General features: G+C 31.1%; 1 protein-coding gene across 11 annotated transcripts in view; it reads left to right on the top strand.

Annotated features, from left to right (window-relative positions):
* Positions 1-16944, top strand: part of LOC129798960 (RNA-binding protein Pasilla) — a 115712-nt gene extending 98768 nt beyond the window's left edge. For all 11 annotated transcript variants that reach the window (XM_055842504.1, XM_055842502.1, XM_055842503.1 and 8 more), the window contains one exon: positions 3906-16944. In XM_055842504.1, the coding sequence (XP_055698479.1) occupies positions 3906-4129 (224 nt within the window). In that variant the 3' untranslated portion in view covers positions 4130-16944. The remainder of the gene's footprint in view (positions 1-3905) is intronic.
* The last annotated feature ends 2847 nt before the right edge of the window (positions 16945-19791 follow it).

The following is a 19791-nucleotide window of genomic DNA, read 5'->3' as shown; positions in this document are numbered from 1 at the left end:
TCGTTTGTGTAAAGGATATGCTTAAATATTAAATATAGAAAAGTTTTGTCAAATTGATAGCTAAATGGATTTTATATTAATAAGTTTGTCAAAAAGATGTTCTTCCAAATTAGACGGAAAAGAGTTTTATCAACTTGCAAATTAACCTCCTTTTAATAAAATTCAGTTAGGGGGATGTGGGGTATCTTTGAAAGTGGGGCATCTTTGAAAGTAGGGAATCTTTGAAATAGGGATTTTTCACCTATTTTAAAATAAAATTGTGCCTTATCATGATATAATTTAGGTGCACCATCAGATTGAAAAGCTAAATTACATTATGATATAGCTCAGTCCCATTTAAACATAGGAAAAAATCCCAATTTAAAAGCTGCCCCACTTTCAAAGGTGCCCAACTTCCCCCTACAACTGTATAATTTTTGTGTATACTTTTTATCCTATTGCATAAACGTATAATGTGTATTTACAAATAGCAATTTTACTATTCTTTAAAGAAAATCTATTTTTTAAAGCGCTTACTTGGAGCAGGAAGCAAGATGGGAGTATCTCGCTAACGCCATAATTTCTTTAGATTTTTAATAAGTTTAATTTCTAAATTTATTGTTCATATAAATTATCATTTTTATTTGTAACAGTGCATAATATGATCGAATATGCAGACTTTTTCATTTCATTGCTCTGTCAGTGAATAAAAATTATTTAGTTGAAACTGAGAAGTATAATTTTAACACCTCTCTTAGTATCGTCGGCTCCCGATACCGAATAACGATGTTAGAACGATTTTTTAATGACGTTAAAAAATAATTTTCATAAACTATACTTGATATAGAACGTTTTCTTTATGTCCAATTTATTAAATTTAGAATGAAAAAAATGGAAAAAATATAATCTAAAAACGATTATACGGTGGCACTATTTAAACGATGCGATGGCGCTTTCACAATACGAAAGGTTCCTCTAACACTAATTATTGCGCTGCATATAAAATTTATGTAAAAAAAGTAATAGGTTTTTAAGATAAAATAGGGGAAGTGTGCCAAATTTCGGTCAGATTCTAATTTCGGCCACTTTGATTGTAATTTAGGCCATGGAAATAAATTAATTAAAATTATGTATGTAATCTTTGAATAGTCAATGAAATCATTTTGCTTTTAAATATTTGTCGTGTTCTAAAAGCACCAAATAGTCATGACAGGAACCAACACAAAAGACAAGTTCAACCGAAATCCGAATTCGAATATTCCTTCCGAGCAAGCTTTCACCCGATCACAATACCATCTGACATTCAGTCAGTGTGGAGTAACATTATCATGTCAGCTTGGTGGCGTGATGCAGTTGGAAGGACGGGTGTTGGCAACTTTAGCCTCGACCGCGGGTTTTTCCAGGTTTTCCATGAGTTTTCCCGTGAATGCTCAGTGGTGAAAATTCGGAGAGCAGCATTAATATTCTCTACTCATTATTTTCCTTGAAATGACGTATGGGAACAGTCATGGTCTATTTTAGTACTTGAGAACAGTAATGTGCTAAAAAAAAACATGGTCACTTTTTCATTGGAATAGCACCATAACAACGATGACAATAAAATTCAATTGAGAATTCCATTCAAATTATTTCTGAATGTTCAAGAATGTTAAAAGGGAAATTTCTTGTACTCTTTACTAAGTTTTTGAAACGAAAGCACTTCATTCTATCTCCGCCACTTATACTAAAATTTATATAGCAAAACAAGAATAAACTCGGTTCGACTATTTCATTTTAGTCTAAATAATTTGCACATTTTTCCAAAACGCAATTATTGCCCCGAAACGGTGATATTATAAGGAAGACCTCTTGCACTTTTTAGAACAAAAATACTTCTCACTAAATCCGCTAGTTGTGTTCAGATCATTTATTTTAAATTGTAAAAACAAATCAATTCGACTGTTTTATTTTACTCAAGTTTGCGCATTTTTTGAAAGTGTAATTAGTGCGGAGAGACGGGTTTCAATGAAAAAAAGAAAAAAGATCTCTTGCACTTTTTAGAATAGGAGCACTTCGCTGTTTCTCCGCTAGCAGTTGTACTAGAATCATTTGAAACAAGACAAGAGTAAATCAGTCCTGAAATCAGTCCGACTATTTCGTTTTGTTCAAGTTTGTACATTATTCGAAAATATAATGCGCAGAGATGGTGATAAAAGGAAGAACTCTGGTACTTTTTAGAACATAAGTCCCTAACTCTATCTCCGCTAGTTGAACTGAGATTATTTCTTTTAAAAAGAAGGTAAATTTAACACAATTTGAATATTAATTACTAAATAATTAATGAATAGGGACAGTTTTTATTCAAAAAAAATAGGAAAGATTGCTAATACGTCTTAAAACAAGATTAGGGGAAGGCTTTCTAGTTCACATACACTCTGGCTTCGAACACTTCTTATTCTTTTCTATGTCTCATTAATGACTCTGATCAATGGTATTTAATAGCTAGACTTTATCTTCACTTAAGTATATCTTTATTGATAGCTATGGAAAAAATATAAAGTGTTAGAAGCCAGAGTCTGTGCCAAGGGGGTGACATTAGCTCTGAAAAATGCAACCACTTTTAGGATAATTTTTTTTCGTGTTTTCGTACATATTTCACGAGATATCTCCAAAACTACGTAGGTTGCAAATTTGGGGTTTTCGGTTGCCTATTCAATATTAAGTTGGCTTTTAATTTATATTTGTATTTATTGCTAAATCATTCCACAATGACAGAAAACAGCTAATAAACTCCAAAGTTTTTTCGGCACGCTTGAAATATAATGGGATACTTGGGAAACGTCATGCCCCTGGTCTGTGCGAAGCCTGAAAGTCTTCCCCTACTTCGCCATATCTCCGCTAATTGCGCTAAAATTGTTTATCTTATAAACAAGACTAAAACTAATCAATTCCACTAATTTGTTTTTATTAAAGTTTGCACATTTTGCCAATATTTGAATATGCCAAAAATGGTGACAAAATATAGTTTAATTGTACTTTTTAGAACATAAAAACTTTCTACTATCTCCTGTAGTTATGCCAAAGGTAATTAAATGCGACGTTTTTACTTGGCTTTGTAGATCTCATGAAAATGCAATAATAGCGTTACTACCTATATAATCCCTTATATAAAGTTTTTTTTATGTACTTTGCAGAACGTGCTAACTTTATTGCACCACCGCTAATGGCACTAATTGTCTGAAATGCGATTTAGTCGCTATTGGTGGTGGATTTACGGACTAGGTATTTGAGCAATATTGAGGGTTAACAGTGTCCTTTAGAAAAGATTAATCAATCATTTTGTGGAGTTGTACACCTTCTAACTTTTTTTCTGTACTTCACTCACTGAATTGTTTCTCTTCTTTTTTTTCTATTTTATTTTAAAGTTTTAACAGAGAGATATTAGGAAATTGCTGTAGGGGAGAGAAAGTCATGCCGCATCCATCATCACCATCATCATCATGGGTTCTTCACACTTTATTAGATTTTGCGAATGCGGGGGTCGATGGATAAGAGAATAAAAGAAAAAAGAGAGTGAGGGAATGAAGAAAATTGGGGAAATGTTGTATCATCCGAATGAATATTTCACATGACATTATTTTCTACCATAAGAATAACATCCTTTACCATTCAGTCACCAAACCACATCAGGGAAAAAAGAGCTTTTCTTCCTTCTTTTTTTTTGTGTGTTATTTCTTGATCCATCTTCACCATCATATCACCATGTTTTATGTGACTTATGCTCTCTCTCTGTTGTTTATTCTTCTTTTATTGAATGGCAGAGAGAGAGAGTTGAGTCGCGAAAAGTGGATCAAATATTATTTTTTGATGGGGAAAATGATAAGATGGGTGGATTTATTTGATTGATATTGAGAAGGATTTCCTTCTGTTTATTGTGCTTTTTGCAGGTCCAGGTGGTCGTAGTTTAATAGAAATTCAACGTGCATCCGGCGCCACAATTCAGATATCGAAGAAAGGCATGTTTGTCCCTGGCACTAGAAATCGCATTGTCACCATCACCGGCCAACCGCACGCCGTCACCTTCGCACATTTCCTAATTGAGCAGAAAATCTCGGAGGAGGAGACCAAGAGAGCGCATCAAAATACATTGACGTCGGGTATTATGCAATAAAAGTAATAATAAGACAAGAATCTTCTTCAGTCTGTTGTACATTATAACAAATTTTCACGACAAGTCTTTTTTTCTTTCATCCATTATTATGAGATACCAAAAATTACACAAGGAAGATCCTTCAGTTAGTTACGAGAAAAAAAAAGAAAAAGGCAATTTATTATAAATATAGAATCATTCTTTTCAGATGACCATTATTTTGATCACAAAACCCGTCAAATTTAATTTATTCTTCACAATCCTTTTATTATTTTTTTGTTGTCCAAGGAAATAATCATTGTCAAATGTTCCTTTCGGATAAATCGTTGTTTTAATCGTTTTTATGCCAAGAAAAATCACACATCAATTCAGTAAAAAAGAACTTCATGTATCAGAAAAAAAATCACAAAATGCTGATATTTTTTTTAAATGATAAAAAAAAACGTAAATCATTCTCACAATTTGGAAAAAAGATTATTTGTGAGAGAAAGACTTTATACAAAGAGAGAGTAACTTATATTTTTCAATAGTATAAATAAATTTTGTCGATGAATAAGTACTATTTAAAAAATAGATTAAAAAGACGAAACAGTGCTGTTGATAATTGTTATTATTATTTTTATTGTCATATTAAATAGTTGACGTGTGAGAGAGGAAACAAAAACAAAAACAAAAAATATTAAGAGCGAACGTGAGCGTGAGAAAATAAGTGAAAAGCCCTAAAAAAAAATTACCAGAATATTTTTAATAGAGATGAAAAAGAAATAATAATTGCAGAAGAAAATATTAAACACTGAAATTGTTTATTTTTTAAGGCAGAGTTTAAGAGATATAATGTTTTTTTTTCTAGACAAGAGGGTTAAAAAAAGAAGAATATATTTTTTGTTAGTCTTTTATTTTTTTTAGTACAGTGGTTGTAAATATTCATATAAAAATCTTCAGAAAGAAAAATTTTTAACTCTAGATACAGAATGGAAAGAAAAAACAAGAAATTCTTTGCGTTATTTGTAGCGTTTAAAAGTTTTAACACTATATAGTCTATGATTTGTTAAAAAAATATTTCATTCGCAAATTCACGATACGAGGGTTATCTCATGAAGATATAAAAATCTATTTTGTTATTCTGTATTTCAGTTTTTTTTTTTAATTCACTGTTCAAATTGTTGAAATCACAAATTGTTTGCGTGATTTTATCATCTTTTTTTTTTATATACAAATAAAAAATGTGGCAATTCCTATTTTTGTTTCTGTATTGACTTTAATTTGAGGAGCGCAGCATAAAAAATTCTAGCCGAAAAGTTGATGTTATTCCAGCAATTTCACCTAATTAACATGGACCTCAAAATAAACTTTTCGGATCAATATTTCAGTGAGCAAGTTATTACTGAAGAAAATCGTTACCATGGGTTTTTTCTTTTATTAATAAAATTTTCCAGTTCATACTGAGGAAGGAAATGAACTCTGTGGGTTAATTTTTTATTTTTTTTTTGATTTGGGGGGAAAGAGAAGAAAACACTAAATAGATAATAAATAAATTTTAAGTGAATGATTAAGAGATATAACAGGGTTTCGCTATTTTAGACTTAATTGTTAAAATCACATTTTTTCTAAATACACTACGGATAATAAAAAAAAGGCCACTAAAAAAATCAATGATGAACGTTAATTTGCATTGAAGGACATGGATGAGATGTAATCAAAAAAAATTGGAGAATATTTTTCATATTCAAACAAATTGTTGAATTGTTGAATTTCTTTCATTAAAAAAAAGGGGGAAATCACTGTGAAGTCCACAATCAATTTTGAAAGAAAAATCAGAAATATATAGTTGCGAAAGTGAAAAAGTGCTGAAAGAAAAGAACATAACAAAAAGAAATTGCACTATCGTGCAATTAAATTGAATAGTTTTTCTTCTTCTAAAAAAAAAAAGAAATGAGTGCCATTAGATAATAGCAGATGTTATTTGACAATTTGCAGTAAGGCCATGTTCAAATGTTCATAAATTAACAGAAAGAAAAAAGACATTGCAATATATATAATCACATTATACGATTTACAATAGAAAGCCTTTTGCGAATTTTCTTGCTTACAGATAATTCTCGTCATAGATTAATTAAAAGGAAAAAAAAAGATATAGAAAAAAAATGAAATAGAGATAAAACCATTTGAAAATAATAATCTGAAAGCACTGAACAATTAATTCTTCCACAGAGTTGCTGTTATAATGATAATGTCTCGGTGAAACATTAGTAAAAATGCGAGAAAAAAAAGTCTGCAAATTCATTGTGCTTGAAGTTTTTCCTCTGCATGAGAAGCTTTCCAGAAATTATTTTCCACGGAAATGGTCAAAGCTAACCTCTCACAACAGTTAATAGAGATTTAGGAGGGACTTTCACAGGCGTAGTAGGATCTCTCAGAAATATTACAACTTCAAGTTTCTTTTTTTTTTCTTTATTCACACTGCAGAGAAATGAAGAGAACAATTCGTATGCCACCAGGGAAAAATAGTTTGTAATAAATTTATCAAAAGTTTACTGTGCAACTCTCTTTACAATTTAAAGCTGAAAAAAAAACTCACCGTAGAATTGAACAACTGCTAGGGTAGCATTTTGGGTAGATTCCGGAATCCCGTGAGAATTGTCATAGAAGAATTACTGCTGAGAACAGTGTCAAAAGTTTTCGTACAAGCGACTTAACGGGGACATTTTACGTCAAATGTGACTTTAACTCATGAGAATTATCATAGAAAAATTAATTCTGAGAACAGTGTCAAAACTTTTCTGACAAACGATTTGTCTATGATGTTTTTCTTAACTGAATTATTGAAATTTTAAATGTCTTTTTATGTTTCAGCTTGTCATTTTCTCTTGTGAGAATTGTCATAAAAGTATTATTATTGGGAACAGTTTCAAAATTTTTCAAACAAATGACTTAAATGGAACAGTTGCTGGTTATTGAATTATTTAATTTCCAATATTTTCAATGCCAATATTAAGACTGTGACTTTCTCAATAAATTTCATCGAATGACAATACGAAAACTTGTGTTGAATTTACCCACTGAATTTAGTAGGTGGTAGATTTCACAGACTCGTGAGAATACTCATGTGGGAATTATTTTGAGAACAGTGTTGAACTTTGTCAAAAAATTACTTTACTGAAAAAGTTGGACTTTGTTGAATCATAGAGCTGTCAAGAAACTCATTTTCAGCTCGTGACTATTTTTGCTGAATTTTATTCGTATGGTTCGTATGATTATTCTTACACTGAGTGAGAGAAATCCGAAAAAGTTAAAATAACATTCCGGAAATGTTAATTTTACCCTGCAGTATTGATCCAAAATCGGTGTAAATATTATCCTTTTCAGGTGTATTAGGGGTTAAAATTACCCTTTTTCATGTTAATTTTACCCTTAAAAAGGTTTAAAATTAACATTAGAAAATGTTGATATATTTTTACACCTAAAAAGTGTTAAATTTCAGAGTTAAATTTACTCCCTGAATTCAGAGGGAAAATTCTGTGAACATTTGAGGATTGTCATATGAGAATTATTATTGAGAACAGTATCAAAAGTTTTCGAACAAACGACTTACTTGAGACAATTGAGCTCGGTTGAATCGTTAATCTGTCAAAAAAAAAATTATATTTAAGCTCGTGACTATTTCTGTTGAATTTTTTTCTTTTGACATTTTTTACGCCAGAACTGAATTTACCTCCTTATTTCAGAGGGTAGATTCTGTTGTCTTAAGAATTGTCATATGAGAATTATTATTGAGAACAATGTCAAACAACTTGACTGGGACTCTTTGACTGGAATTGCTTTTAGCTTCAAAATAATTAATTTTATATTGTGACTATCAGTGACTATATTCCAGTGCTAAATCGGCCCTTCATTCTGCAAACCCATGAGAATTATCACATGAGAAATACTCAGAACAATGTGAAATTTTTTCGAAAAAATGAAAAAAAACTGAAGTTTGTCGTTAACTGGAATCTTGTGTCTTCCAAATAAGTTTTCTCATTGCTGGAAATAAAAAAAATCTATTTTCCTCCGTTAGCAAATGAGTGATAGCAGTAACTTTATAGTAACAGTAATTTTATGAGAATAATCACGGTAAAATAAAATTATCGCAACTATGACTAGCTCAAAATTAGTCATTTGCCTCAAATCAAGCTGCCGCAAGTAAGTCGTCAATGTGAAGGCTTTTGATACTATTGGAAGCAGATCGGCTGATCGGTAGATCAGCTAGATCGGTAGATCAGATCGGTAGATCAGCTGATCGTCTAATCAGCTGATCAGCTGATAAGGTGATCGGTTGATCGGCTGATTTGCTGATCATCTGAATGACTGATCGGCTGATCGGCTGATCCCCTGATCGGCTGATTTGCTGATCATCCAAACGGCTGATCGGCTGATCGGCTGATCGGCTGATCCCTTGATCGGCTGATTTGCTGATCATCCGAACGGCTGATCGGCTGTTGGCTGATCATCCGAACGGCTGATCGGCTGTTGGCTGATCATCCGAACGGCTGATCGGCTGTTGGCTGATCGGCTAATCGGCTGACTTGCTGATCATCTGAAAGATCTGAACGGCTGATCGGCTGATGGCTGATCGGCTAATCGGCTGACTAGCTGATCATCTGAACGATCTGAACGGCTGATCGGCTGATCCCCTGATCGGCTAATTTGCTGATCATCCGAACGGCTGATCGGCTGTTGACTGATCATCCGAACGGCTGATCGGCTGATGGCTGATCGGCTAATCGGCTGACTAGCTGATCATCTGAACGATCTGAACGGCTGATCGGCTGTTGACTGATCATCCGAACGGCTGATCGGCTGTTGGCTGATCCCCTGATCGGCTGACTTGCTGATCATCTGAAAGATCTGAACGGCTGATCGGCTGATCACCTGATCGGCTGATTTGCTGATCATCCGAACGGCTGATCGGCTAATCGGCTGACTAGCTGATCATCTGAACGATCTGAACGGCTGATCGGCTGATCCCCTGATCGGCTGATTTGCTGATCATCCGAACGGCTGATCGGCTGTTTGCTGATCATCCGAACGGCTGATCGGCTGTTGGCTGATCCCCTGATCGGCTGACTTGCTGATCATCTGAAAGATCTGAACGGCTGATCGGCTGATCACCTGATCGGCTGATTTGCTGATCATCCGAACGGCTGATCGGCTGATCGACAATTATAGTGAAGCGTAAGTAGTAGACCTGTTTAACCCTTTTCAAAAGCTCAGCATGAATTGATCTTATGTCAAAACCTTTCAGCAAGTTTTAGTGTATGAAACGATCAAGTTCGGCAAAATCTCATTAGATTTATATTACCTAGAAAACTCTGCCTAAAAGAACCTGAAACCTCTTTGCTTTTTTGAAATAAAATTTATTTGTGTTCACTCTGAGGATGAACTTAAATATGAGAGACATTTCCTGTTCCTAATTTTCCTTTGGCCCTAATTTATAATTGAAGTTTGGAATTTTATGGGTATCTTTACGAACTTGTTCAATCCTGGATGGATTCAGGAATCTGGTGGATGATCTTTTTAAGGTTTTCCTTTGTCAAATAAAGATTTAAAACAAGGTTCTAAAAGGAGTAAATCCGGTTATCAGTCATTATTATGTTCTTTTAAAAATGTTTTTATTTAAAACAAACAGAATAGATTGATTTAATTGCTCAAGAACCAGGCGAGGCATGGGTTAGTGTGACCACTTTGTTAGTGCTATGCTACATTTACTGCCACTTTAAATAAATTAATGCTTCAATGTTACAGTAATTGCATTAGGCGAAAAAATATGTTCAGTGGGTGAATCGTGAGTGACAGATCGGCTGATCGCCGCCGATAAATCGCTCTGATCGGCTGATCGGAACCCGTAGTGAACCGTGTGTGTTGCGCCGCGGTATTGAAAAAACTACCAATTTATTCAAGATGGAATTAAATACAGCACACCACTAAGTGGGTCTACTACCACCCAACAAACTTTTGATAAATTTAACAATAAACTATTTTTCACTGTTTGAAAATTCCTGAAGGACTTGACTCTATATGCAACGACCTAAATAAAAGTAGATAATTCTAAAATTATTATTAGAAAGTCCCTACGAGAATCATTGAATAAACTATAGCCAAACAATAAAAAATGGTGCAGAAGAACAAGTCATCAGTAAATGGGACTTGAATACCATGTCACAAATAGACTTTTTTGTTGAAAAATTTTGCTTAAAGAACATTGTAGTCATTCATTGTTGCTCTAAGATGAAGGATTTAGCAAGGAGAATCAATTAAAAAAAATGTGTAAGTATTGCAGAAAGAAAAATACATTCATGGTACAAGTTCCAATTGGGGAAAGAACCTTCTGAAAAATGGTTAAGTCTTTTTTCAAATTAGTCCCCAGAAAAAAAACACCCAAAATATTGCAACTTCTCGTGAGAGTAATCGATATTGTGGGTTAGTTCTTCTAAATTGGGGACTTGAAATTAGGTGGCAAAAGAAGCTAAATACATAACTATAGTAAGAAAACAATTCTCTATCTAGACGAAGTAGTGAAAAGAAAAGAATGAAAATATAATTAAGTGTTTTAATATGGGGTGGAAAGTAAAACTCAGCCAAAATTCTCTGCGGATTGTTTATTGTTAGATAGAGATTAAAAATGAAGAAAAGAAAAATAACGAATAAGAAAACTCGGCATTTTATTCCAAAAAATTACTTGGTAATTATTTTCTCCGGCGATATATTTTCCAACATTTTCTTTTAATTTCAGAACACACAAAGAACCCTTTAAACAAGAATTTAGTGAAGATAATGGTAAAATAGTGACGAGAAGCACATTTTATTTGGCGCAGACAATCGATATTTTTTTCTTTGTCGCACCTGAGAAAAAATTCACATTTGCAGAAAACAATATAAAAAAGACAAAAAAGAATGATTTATTGAGTGAATATGTTAAACTTCCTCATGTATTCGATTGCAGTGCCGTCCAAAAAAAAGGTCAAAGAAAGAGAATCGCTAGAAGCTCATTTATCTTCATCATTTATTTTTACCATCATATTTACATGTAATTATTTACTACGTAATTTTTACCAAAAATTAAAAAAAAAAATATGGAAAACACTCATTGTTTTTTCACTTTCAGTGCAGATCCACAAGAATCTGATACACTAATAGCAAAATTTGCAGTAGAGATGAAAACTGATTATGAAAAAGAATATAAAAAAATATATATTAAAAATGCCTTCAATTGAAATTGATGATGAAAAAGATATTTATTACAAATTATATTTGACGAGGATTTACTAATAAAATACTTACTGTATGGTAATTTTTATTAATTAATAAATAAAAAAAGAATTGTAGAGAAAATATCGATGGGTTATAGTATTGCTCTTCTTCGGGGGATAACTCCAAGGTGGAGCAATAAAAAAAATACAATAGAAAAAAAAAACAAGAAATTTTATGAAATGGTGGAAGACACAAGTAAATGGCCGATGTGCAAATAAAAATGTACCTTTAGATGAAAAATATAAAAAAAAATCACGTTTTAACTATTAAAAAAAAAGTGAAAGAGACAAACATATAAAAAATATAGCATAACTATTAATCACACACATATTATAAAATCTATTATAAATTTAGCTGATAAGAGTGCAAAAGAAAGAAATGTTTTCGTTCCACGAACATGATACAGGAGTGGACAATCTCTGCAGGACAGCGAGTTTAAAATCCTGCAAAATATATGAGAAAAACAATTTAAAAGAAAAAATAGAGCATCTCCTTTAGGAAGAGAGCCTAAATGTAGGTGGAAAGAAAATTGAAAATTTGTAGAAAAAAAAAATCTCTGAAGTGTGACGAGAATCGCAAGATTACGCGAATTGCTCGAAGATGCACTATTGATGGACGATAAAAGAAAATCTACGTAATCTTTCAATTACTAAATCTACTGAAATAAAAATCAATCCAAAAAATCATTCAGCATGTGAAAGAAATGAATTGCAAATTGTAATTGAGTTTTGCAAGTTATACTATTTCCGTTACGATGGAGCTTTTGCTTCATGAATTCAAACAAGGCGCTATGCAGCATACACTGTTGAGCAATATTGTGGGTTCAAATTCAATAAACTAGAATTATTTTGAAGGTACTTGTTGACAAAAATCAAATTATTGTTTTTCACAAGAAAAATTTGGAACTTTTCTTTTTATTTTTGTTTTTTGATAAATGGCCTAATATATTATTATTATTTTTTGAAAATCTTTTAAATAACCATGTATTAGTCTCAATTCTAAAAGCAAGACAATGATCAAGGTTTAGAAGGTAATTTTTTTATTAATATTTCAACAGTCATTATTTGAAAATTGCGTACCTTTTCCGTCTCTGGAACGGGACCGAAAAAAGTAGGGGGAAGTAGGGTACCTTTGAATTGAGGTACCTTTGAAATGGAGTACCTTTGAATTAGGGTACCTTTGAAAATTGGGTTTTTTATTCTATTTAGAAAAGGAACAGGTCTTCACCATGATATGATTTGGCTCAACAAACCTATTTCGAAGCTGAATTAGGTACATCATGATAAGGCTCAACTCATTTTTAAAATAGGAGAAAAAACTAATTTCAAAGGTACCCTACCCCAAGTCAAAGGTGCCCTACTTCCCTTTAAGTTCGTCACAGGTGAATCAGTCTGGTTGGTTCAATCGAGAACATAGGAGCATAGAACTACGTGATCCGGACCCTGAGGCATGGACATTTATGATTATCCCAGGTTCCAGGATAACGAAATGATCATTAGATCCAAGAATAGGGGGAAGTAGGGTGCCTTTAAAGTGAGGCAGCTTTCAAATTGTTTTTTTCTTCCATCTTTAAATAGAATTGAACCTTATTATGATGTAATTATCTTCGCAATTGGTTTGATGAGCTAAATTCGCTAAATTATACCATGAAAGGCCCAGTTTCATTTAAAAATAGGAGAAACAGGCCCATTTCAAAGCTGCCCCATTCAAAGGTGCTCCACTTTTCCCTACCACAAAAAAATTGATCTTGCAATAAATAGGGTGGAATCACCACTTCTCGCCATTACCCTACTTTTCGCCCCTTTTATTGAAATCGCTTTTTTTCGCGATCTATGAAATAAATGAGTCGCAATTTTTTTGTATTGTTTCTGCTTCTACGCATATAATCGAAAAATAATAATTATTCGTTTTGGATTTACGATTTTTATCATTTTTTAGAGCAATATTTTAATCAGGTGCATCGAATCCAATATTTCTTACCAAATATGCTAAGTGTCATTAAATTTTCAACAAGCCAAAAATACCATTTGGGATAAATAATTTGTCTATTGAATATTTAATTGCACTTGTGGAATACATAAAATTTGTATTTAGTTAATTAATATTTCATTTTATATTACTTTTATATAAAAATGAGGCATGGCGAAAAGTGGTAATATTCTAGAATTGATTTTGCCACCTGTGGCCATCTCTTTTCAATAGGCGACGCTAACTTCACTTCGTGGATTCTCAGTTGTCAAATCTGGGGTGTAATGATAACTTTTCGACACTATCGAATCGATAGTATCGATAAATCTATATCTGTTAGATTAAATGAATGTCGACTTTTTGCGGATTGTTGAACCATTGTGACATTCTTAAAAGAATGTGACTGTTCATAAATATCTGTCTTAGTTACAGAAAGTGCAGCTATCGTTTAAATTTTTCAGAATCGACAGTCGATAGTATCGAAAACAAGTTATCATGTCACCCCTGCATTGTTTACTTTCTGCAATAGCCCTATAATTTGATTTCTCAAATAAAAATGAAGAAAAATCATTTAAAGTGAGTAATAATAGGGTGATCATGAGGAAAGAGAAATACTAAACGTATTCTTTGCATAATATTACCCAAAATAATTGAGTTTAAACCTTTCCAAGTGGGTGGCGAGAAGTGGTTACAGAACTGGCGAAAAATGGTAAAAAGTGGCGATGATGTGGTTATTTTTGCATCAGTTTTTTTAAGTACTCCAACGGATAATTGTAGAATTATAGTTTTCACGTATCTAGAGCCAATACATCTAAGCCTTCTGGGCTTGAGGCTAATGTTTACAAAATTTAAATTATATTTACCAAATCTAATTTTCCAAAATAACTTCAAGCACTTCAAAATATCTATGTTTATTTCTTTAAGAACTCCAGTATTTCTCCCCAGTGTAACCTCCAGAATGATTTTAAAACACTGAAGCTGACATAAAATAAGAGAGAGAAAAATCGTTATTATGTATATATACATACATATATATTGTTAAAAAAAAACTATAAAAGAAAAGAAAATATAATAGATTTTGAATGTTCTGTGATATTCACTCACATACATGCATGAAAAAAAAGAAAGAGAAAAGAGGTTATTTAGATGAAAGAATAAAAACAAAAATAAAAGAGAAATAGAAGAAAAAATTCACTAATTTTGAGAAAAACATTTAACAAAACAGAAAAAATAATATTTTCCTCCTTCTCCAACACTATTTAACAAAGAAAAAAAGCCCAAAAAAATGAAAAAAATTATACAATTTAATAGGAAAAAAATATTAATCTGAATAATTAAAAAAAGAATACAAATTGTCATAGAAGAAATACAAGCAGAAATAGTTTAAACAAAAAAAATCAAGAGAAATATCCACATTTCTTCTTCTCAATTTATTGAATATTTTATTCCATAATTCGTAAAAAATTAAAAGAAATGAAAAAAAACAATTTATAAAAAAAACTCCATAAGAACACACAAAAATAGTGAACAAAAAAACTCTTAAATGCATTAGAACAGTAGAAAAATGAAAAATGAAAATAAATACAAATAGAGCGTCAAGAAAAAAAGATTATAAGGTGAAAAAAAATTAATTATTCTCCAGAGAACCATATTTTCATTGTCATTTTAGCTAATTAAAATTAATAAAAGGTTTTAGATGTAACATTAAAAAATATTTACGATGAAAAAAACAATTATATTGTGTGTGGTTAACGTGTGGTTTTGCGATAAAACATGGTAGATTTATTAAAAAATTATTCTCGTGTTTTGTTTTCTATTCTCTTTTGAGAGAATATTTCTTTTTTTTTTCAAATATTCATGTACGCAGTACAAGAAGTCATATAATACTGGTGGTAGAAAATATTCTGTTTACATTTCTTTATACAATTTCTTCTCTTTCTACATTTTCATTTAAGGTTTTTGTTAAGTTTAATTTCAGCATCTTGCATAGAAATGTCTGCAAGATTTTTTTTATTTTTTATTTTTAGTCTCTTTTATTGTGTTTTGCTGTAGAAATGAAGAATTATAAAGAAAAAGATACGGTGTTAAAGGTTCCACTTATTTTCTGTATAGATTAAGTTGTTCTTTTTTTAAGTGTGTTATTTTCTTTTTCAAGAAAATAGGACAGATAAAGTAAATAAAAAAAAAGAAGGAAATGTTGTGGAAGCTGAACCCATTAGGAGGGTTTCCAAAGTAACCATTTTATTGTTGGTGTCTTGTGAATGTATTGAAAAAAAAATTCAAATCAAACTCATTTTGCGAAGATTTAATGATTATTCATTGAATTAAATAGAGAAAAATTTGCATATATATTTCTTAAAAAAAAAAACAAGAACTACCATTATTATGAATATATGATAAAGTTTGTATATAATTTTCATCAAGAAAATAACATAAACTTTATATAAAACATTCACGGCTTCATTCCATCATTGAAAAAGTAAGTGAAAAAGGGGTTTGAAAAAAAAACCACAAAAAGAAAAAAACAAATGAGAAATATTTATTAATGGAAAATGTTAAAGAAGCATACACAAAATAGAAAGAGTCTATCAAATATATAAAAGTAATCTTTAAAAAAAAAAAAATAAATAAAAGAATATAAACAAAGATTATGATGAAAACTCTGTTACCACTTGAAAAATTATAAAAACTAAAATGAGAACATCTAAACAAAAAATACACTGAAAACATAGTAAAGTTAAAAAGAAAAATCCAACAAAAAAATATTGAGAGAAAAATTGAAAAATTATATTTTTTTCCAAATACATTACATTGTTGTAGTTAGAATATTATATATATTAAAAAAGAAAACAATAAAGAAAAAAATATATATTAAAAAAAAGACGTGCTCAGATAAGAGTGATGAAGACGCTAAGAGATGAATGAAATCTTAGGAAAAAAATACAAATTAATTGAAAGTGAGTGGATAAATCATGAGCTTGCCGATGAGAGTGAATATAGAATAGAAAATCGTATGAAATATCACAATGAGTTCTCACCATTAAAATCTTATCATGAGGAAAAGGCAAATCTTAAAAAAAAGAGAGAAAAATTATGCGGATCAATTTCGAGAGAAAGATTGAGCGAGAGAATGAAAAAAAAGGATGGAAATTTCATTAGAAGCACGATATAAGAAATTCCTGTTTTGGTACAAAATTCTCACAACATTTTGTTTTCGTTTTTTGTTTTAATTTTCAAAAAAAAATCATTTCCAAAAATTATCGTTTCGCATAGACAAATTCCTCCATTGATTGATTTAAAAGAAAAAAAACTAATCACACATTTATGATTTATGTTAGAACATTATTGTTATAGTAACCCCTCCGAAGATGGCTAAGAAATGGGATAAGAAATTAATGAAAAAGTTGATTGTTGACACTGATAACACGAAGAGAGAAGGGTTTAGTGGAGAAAAATAGAGATGGAAAAAAATGAATGAGACATACTATAATTATACATTACATTATACCAGAGTTGAAATCACATTGTCTATATTACATTATCATGAAAAAAATAAACAAAAAATCAAGGAATACAAACCAAATGCATTTTATTTGGGGTTTTCGGCATCAGCATCGTGGGTGGATTATTCTCAGGCTTTCTGTGCAAAATTTACGAGTGGTTCCTCCTTTTGGGCACATTATGCAATGGTTAGTACAATTGTGTTTGCAGATTAAATAATAATTCAGACTTTTTGGTGCAAAGTATTGCAAATGAGATGTAAATTTTCCATTGTGGAATTTAGAGCTAAAATTTATTCAGTGCATCCATTTTTGTATAATAAAATATTTATTCAGAAAATTAGGTCATGTAATCTCAATGCTTTCAACTCTTTTTGGGTGAACTAGAGTTTTAACAAATAATTTGCTTATTCTTCTTCAGTGCAAAAAATCAATAAAGATCCAAATTTTAATTGATTTTGAAGGATTACACTTGTTTAGAAAATACAATGTAATTATTAAGAATATTTAATTTAAGTTTCAAGCATAGTTTTAACAATTTTTAAATGGACATTTCAAGAATCATAAAATTTTGGCAATGCTCATGCGAAATAAATTATTTAACCCTTTAAGTACGATTGGGTCACCCGTGACCCATATAGAAAATAATTTTTCCTGACTACTTGAAGTTATTTCTTTCTAATGTTTGCAAATAATCACGAAGTAGAAAGATGTAGGAATCTAGGATATTTTTTGAAAATCTCCAGCTATTTGCTATATAAAAAATATTTGAGCTCAAAAATAACGAATTTTCAAATTTTCACGGTGGTGCTTGAATTTTAATATTTTTAATATTTCTAATTTTTTTAAGCAAAAACCTCTTGGGACTAGAAACTATAATAACTATACATAATATTTCTCAACAAAGTAAAAATTATAGTTTATTTGTATTTTCAGGAAAGCTTCATAATTTTCATGGGTCATATATGACCCAATCGTCCCTAAAGGTAAAAAACACCGAATCTGTCTCTAGTGGATTTTCGAAGATTTGAGGTTACAATGTTACATGTTTTTGTTTATGTGTGCGCAAAATAGTTAATTATTCGTGTAATATTGTGTGATATCAATTAGCTGAGATTTCCCAGTGCAGTGAAATACTGACTGAAGAAGGTAATATTTTGATAATGTATAAGATACTTCTGCGTATATGTTGTAAATTCATAACTTCTTAATCTTGTAGATGACTTCAAAAATGGAAAAAAAAATTCATGATCAATGAACCCGAAATCATCCACATATTATGCCCGGAAGATAGCGATGATGCCGACAATCTTGTCCTGAACGAAAGCAACATAATATACTTGGAACAAGACGTGGATGAAGTGGACTTTGAAGTCTTCATCGAGAACGCATCAACTCCGGAAAAACTCCCGGATCCACAACAATGTGCAACTGTACGTCTGAAATTACCAGAGACAGGTAATATTGCACCTACCCATTACCATCAAACATGTTTCGAAGAAAATTGAGGTGAGCATGGTGCTATCAGAAAAGAGGATTATAAGACCAATTGTATTTGTGAGGCATGCGACATTTATCTCTGTGTTACCTTACCAGTATGCGAAATTTTAATCGATGAATATCATAAAAATTAAAAATGAAGTAAACAATAATACATTATTTCATAAAAATTATTGTTTTTGTGTACCAGTCTTCAAGATTCTTTGAGACCAAAAATTGAATGAGATTTTCTAAAATTAATTTTTGATCGTTTTAATTTTTACTCGTACTCTAAATATTTTTTTTTTATTATTACAAATATATTCAAGTTATTTATCCTTCAAAAATAACAGAGCAAATGAGTAAATTAGTCGTCTGGAAAATTTTGTGCTTTTTTACCTTTATGGACGATTGGGTCCATAACCATAGTCCATAACTATGGGTCCATAACCATATGACCCATAGTTTTTCAGGACTCCTAGGGATGGGAAAATTTCTTTTTAACCATAAATCTCTTATTTAGGCTAAAATATCGAGGGAAATTTGATTTAATTGAATTTCGCTCAGCGAAAAGCTTCTCGTCCTTAAAGAGTTAACACACCTTTAAAAAAATAGAGCAAAGCTTTCTTAGCCTTGATAAATTCAGCAACCCCTTAGTCATTTTGATTGTTCTTATCTTTCTTAATTTTAAGATTTACCCCCTAATTCTAAAGCGATCTTCAGATTAGAGATTTAGTCCAATTCCCGAAGGTCTCAAGATCTTAAATAACGAGCAATTTTATGGCTTTTTGAGAACCTAATAGTTCATTTATCTTTAATAATCCAATCCTAAGTTAAATTTCGCCAAAAAATCGTGTTTGATAAGAAATTAGACTACTGCTTTACGCTATATGGCTAAACCTTAAGTTTGAAGCTAGTATAATACAAGGACAGCTTAATTAATTTGACTATTTCATCTCAAATCTGTTCCAATGTCAGCATCTTACCTACTTGGTGCGGAAACTTCTTTAATGAAACTATCACTAATGAAGCCAAATCATCTTAATTGCTAATCTCAGAAAGGTTCAGTAAACTCTCATGAAGCATAAGCTTGATGTTAGTCAAGAAAAAAATCAAATAAATCATTCAAACTTATTCTAACATCATCCCTTTAATCTCTGTATTCTTTTCTCCATGTCTTCTAGAAATTTATTGAAAATATATTTATTCACTGTATTTATTGATGCTGAAAATAAAGAGTTTCTTATCAATTTTGAATTTCTCTTTGTGTTGTAAATACAATGAATTTCGATTAGTTATATTTATGTAATGAGTTTGAAGGGCATATTTACGATTTCACAAGAGGAAACGCAAGGGAGTTAGTTTAACTTTAACGCTAAAGATAAGGAAACCTATAAATCAGAATTACGATTAGAAAAATGATCTAGATTGAACTACACATTGATA

This window comes from Phlebotomus papatasi, chromosome 1 (assembly GCF_024763615.1).
Source record: "Phlebotomus papatasi isolate M1 chromosome 1, Ppap_2.1, whole genome shotgun sequence".
Taxonomy (NCBI): domain Eukaryota; kingdom Metazoa; phylum Arthropoda; class Insecta; order Diptera; family Psychodidae; genus Phlebotomus; species Phlebotomus papatasi.
This window is presented reverse-complemented; position numbering and strand designations above follow the sequence as displayed.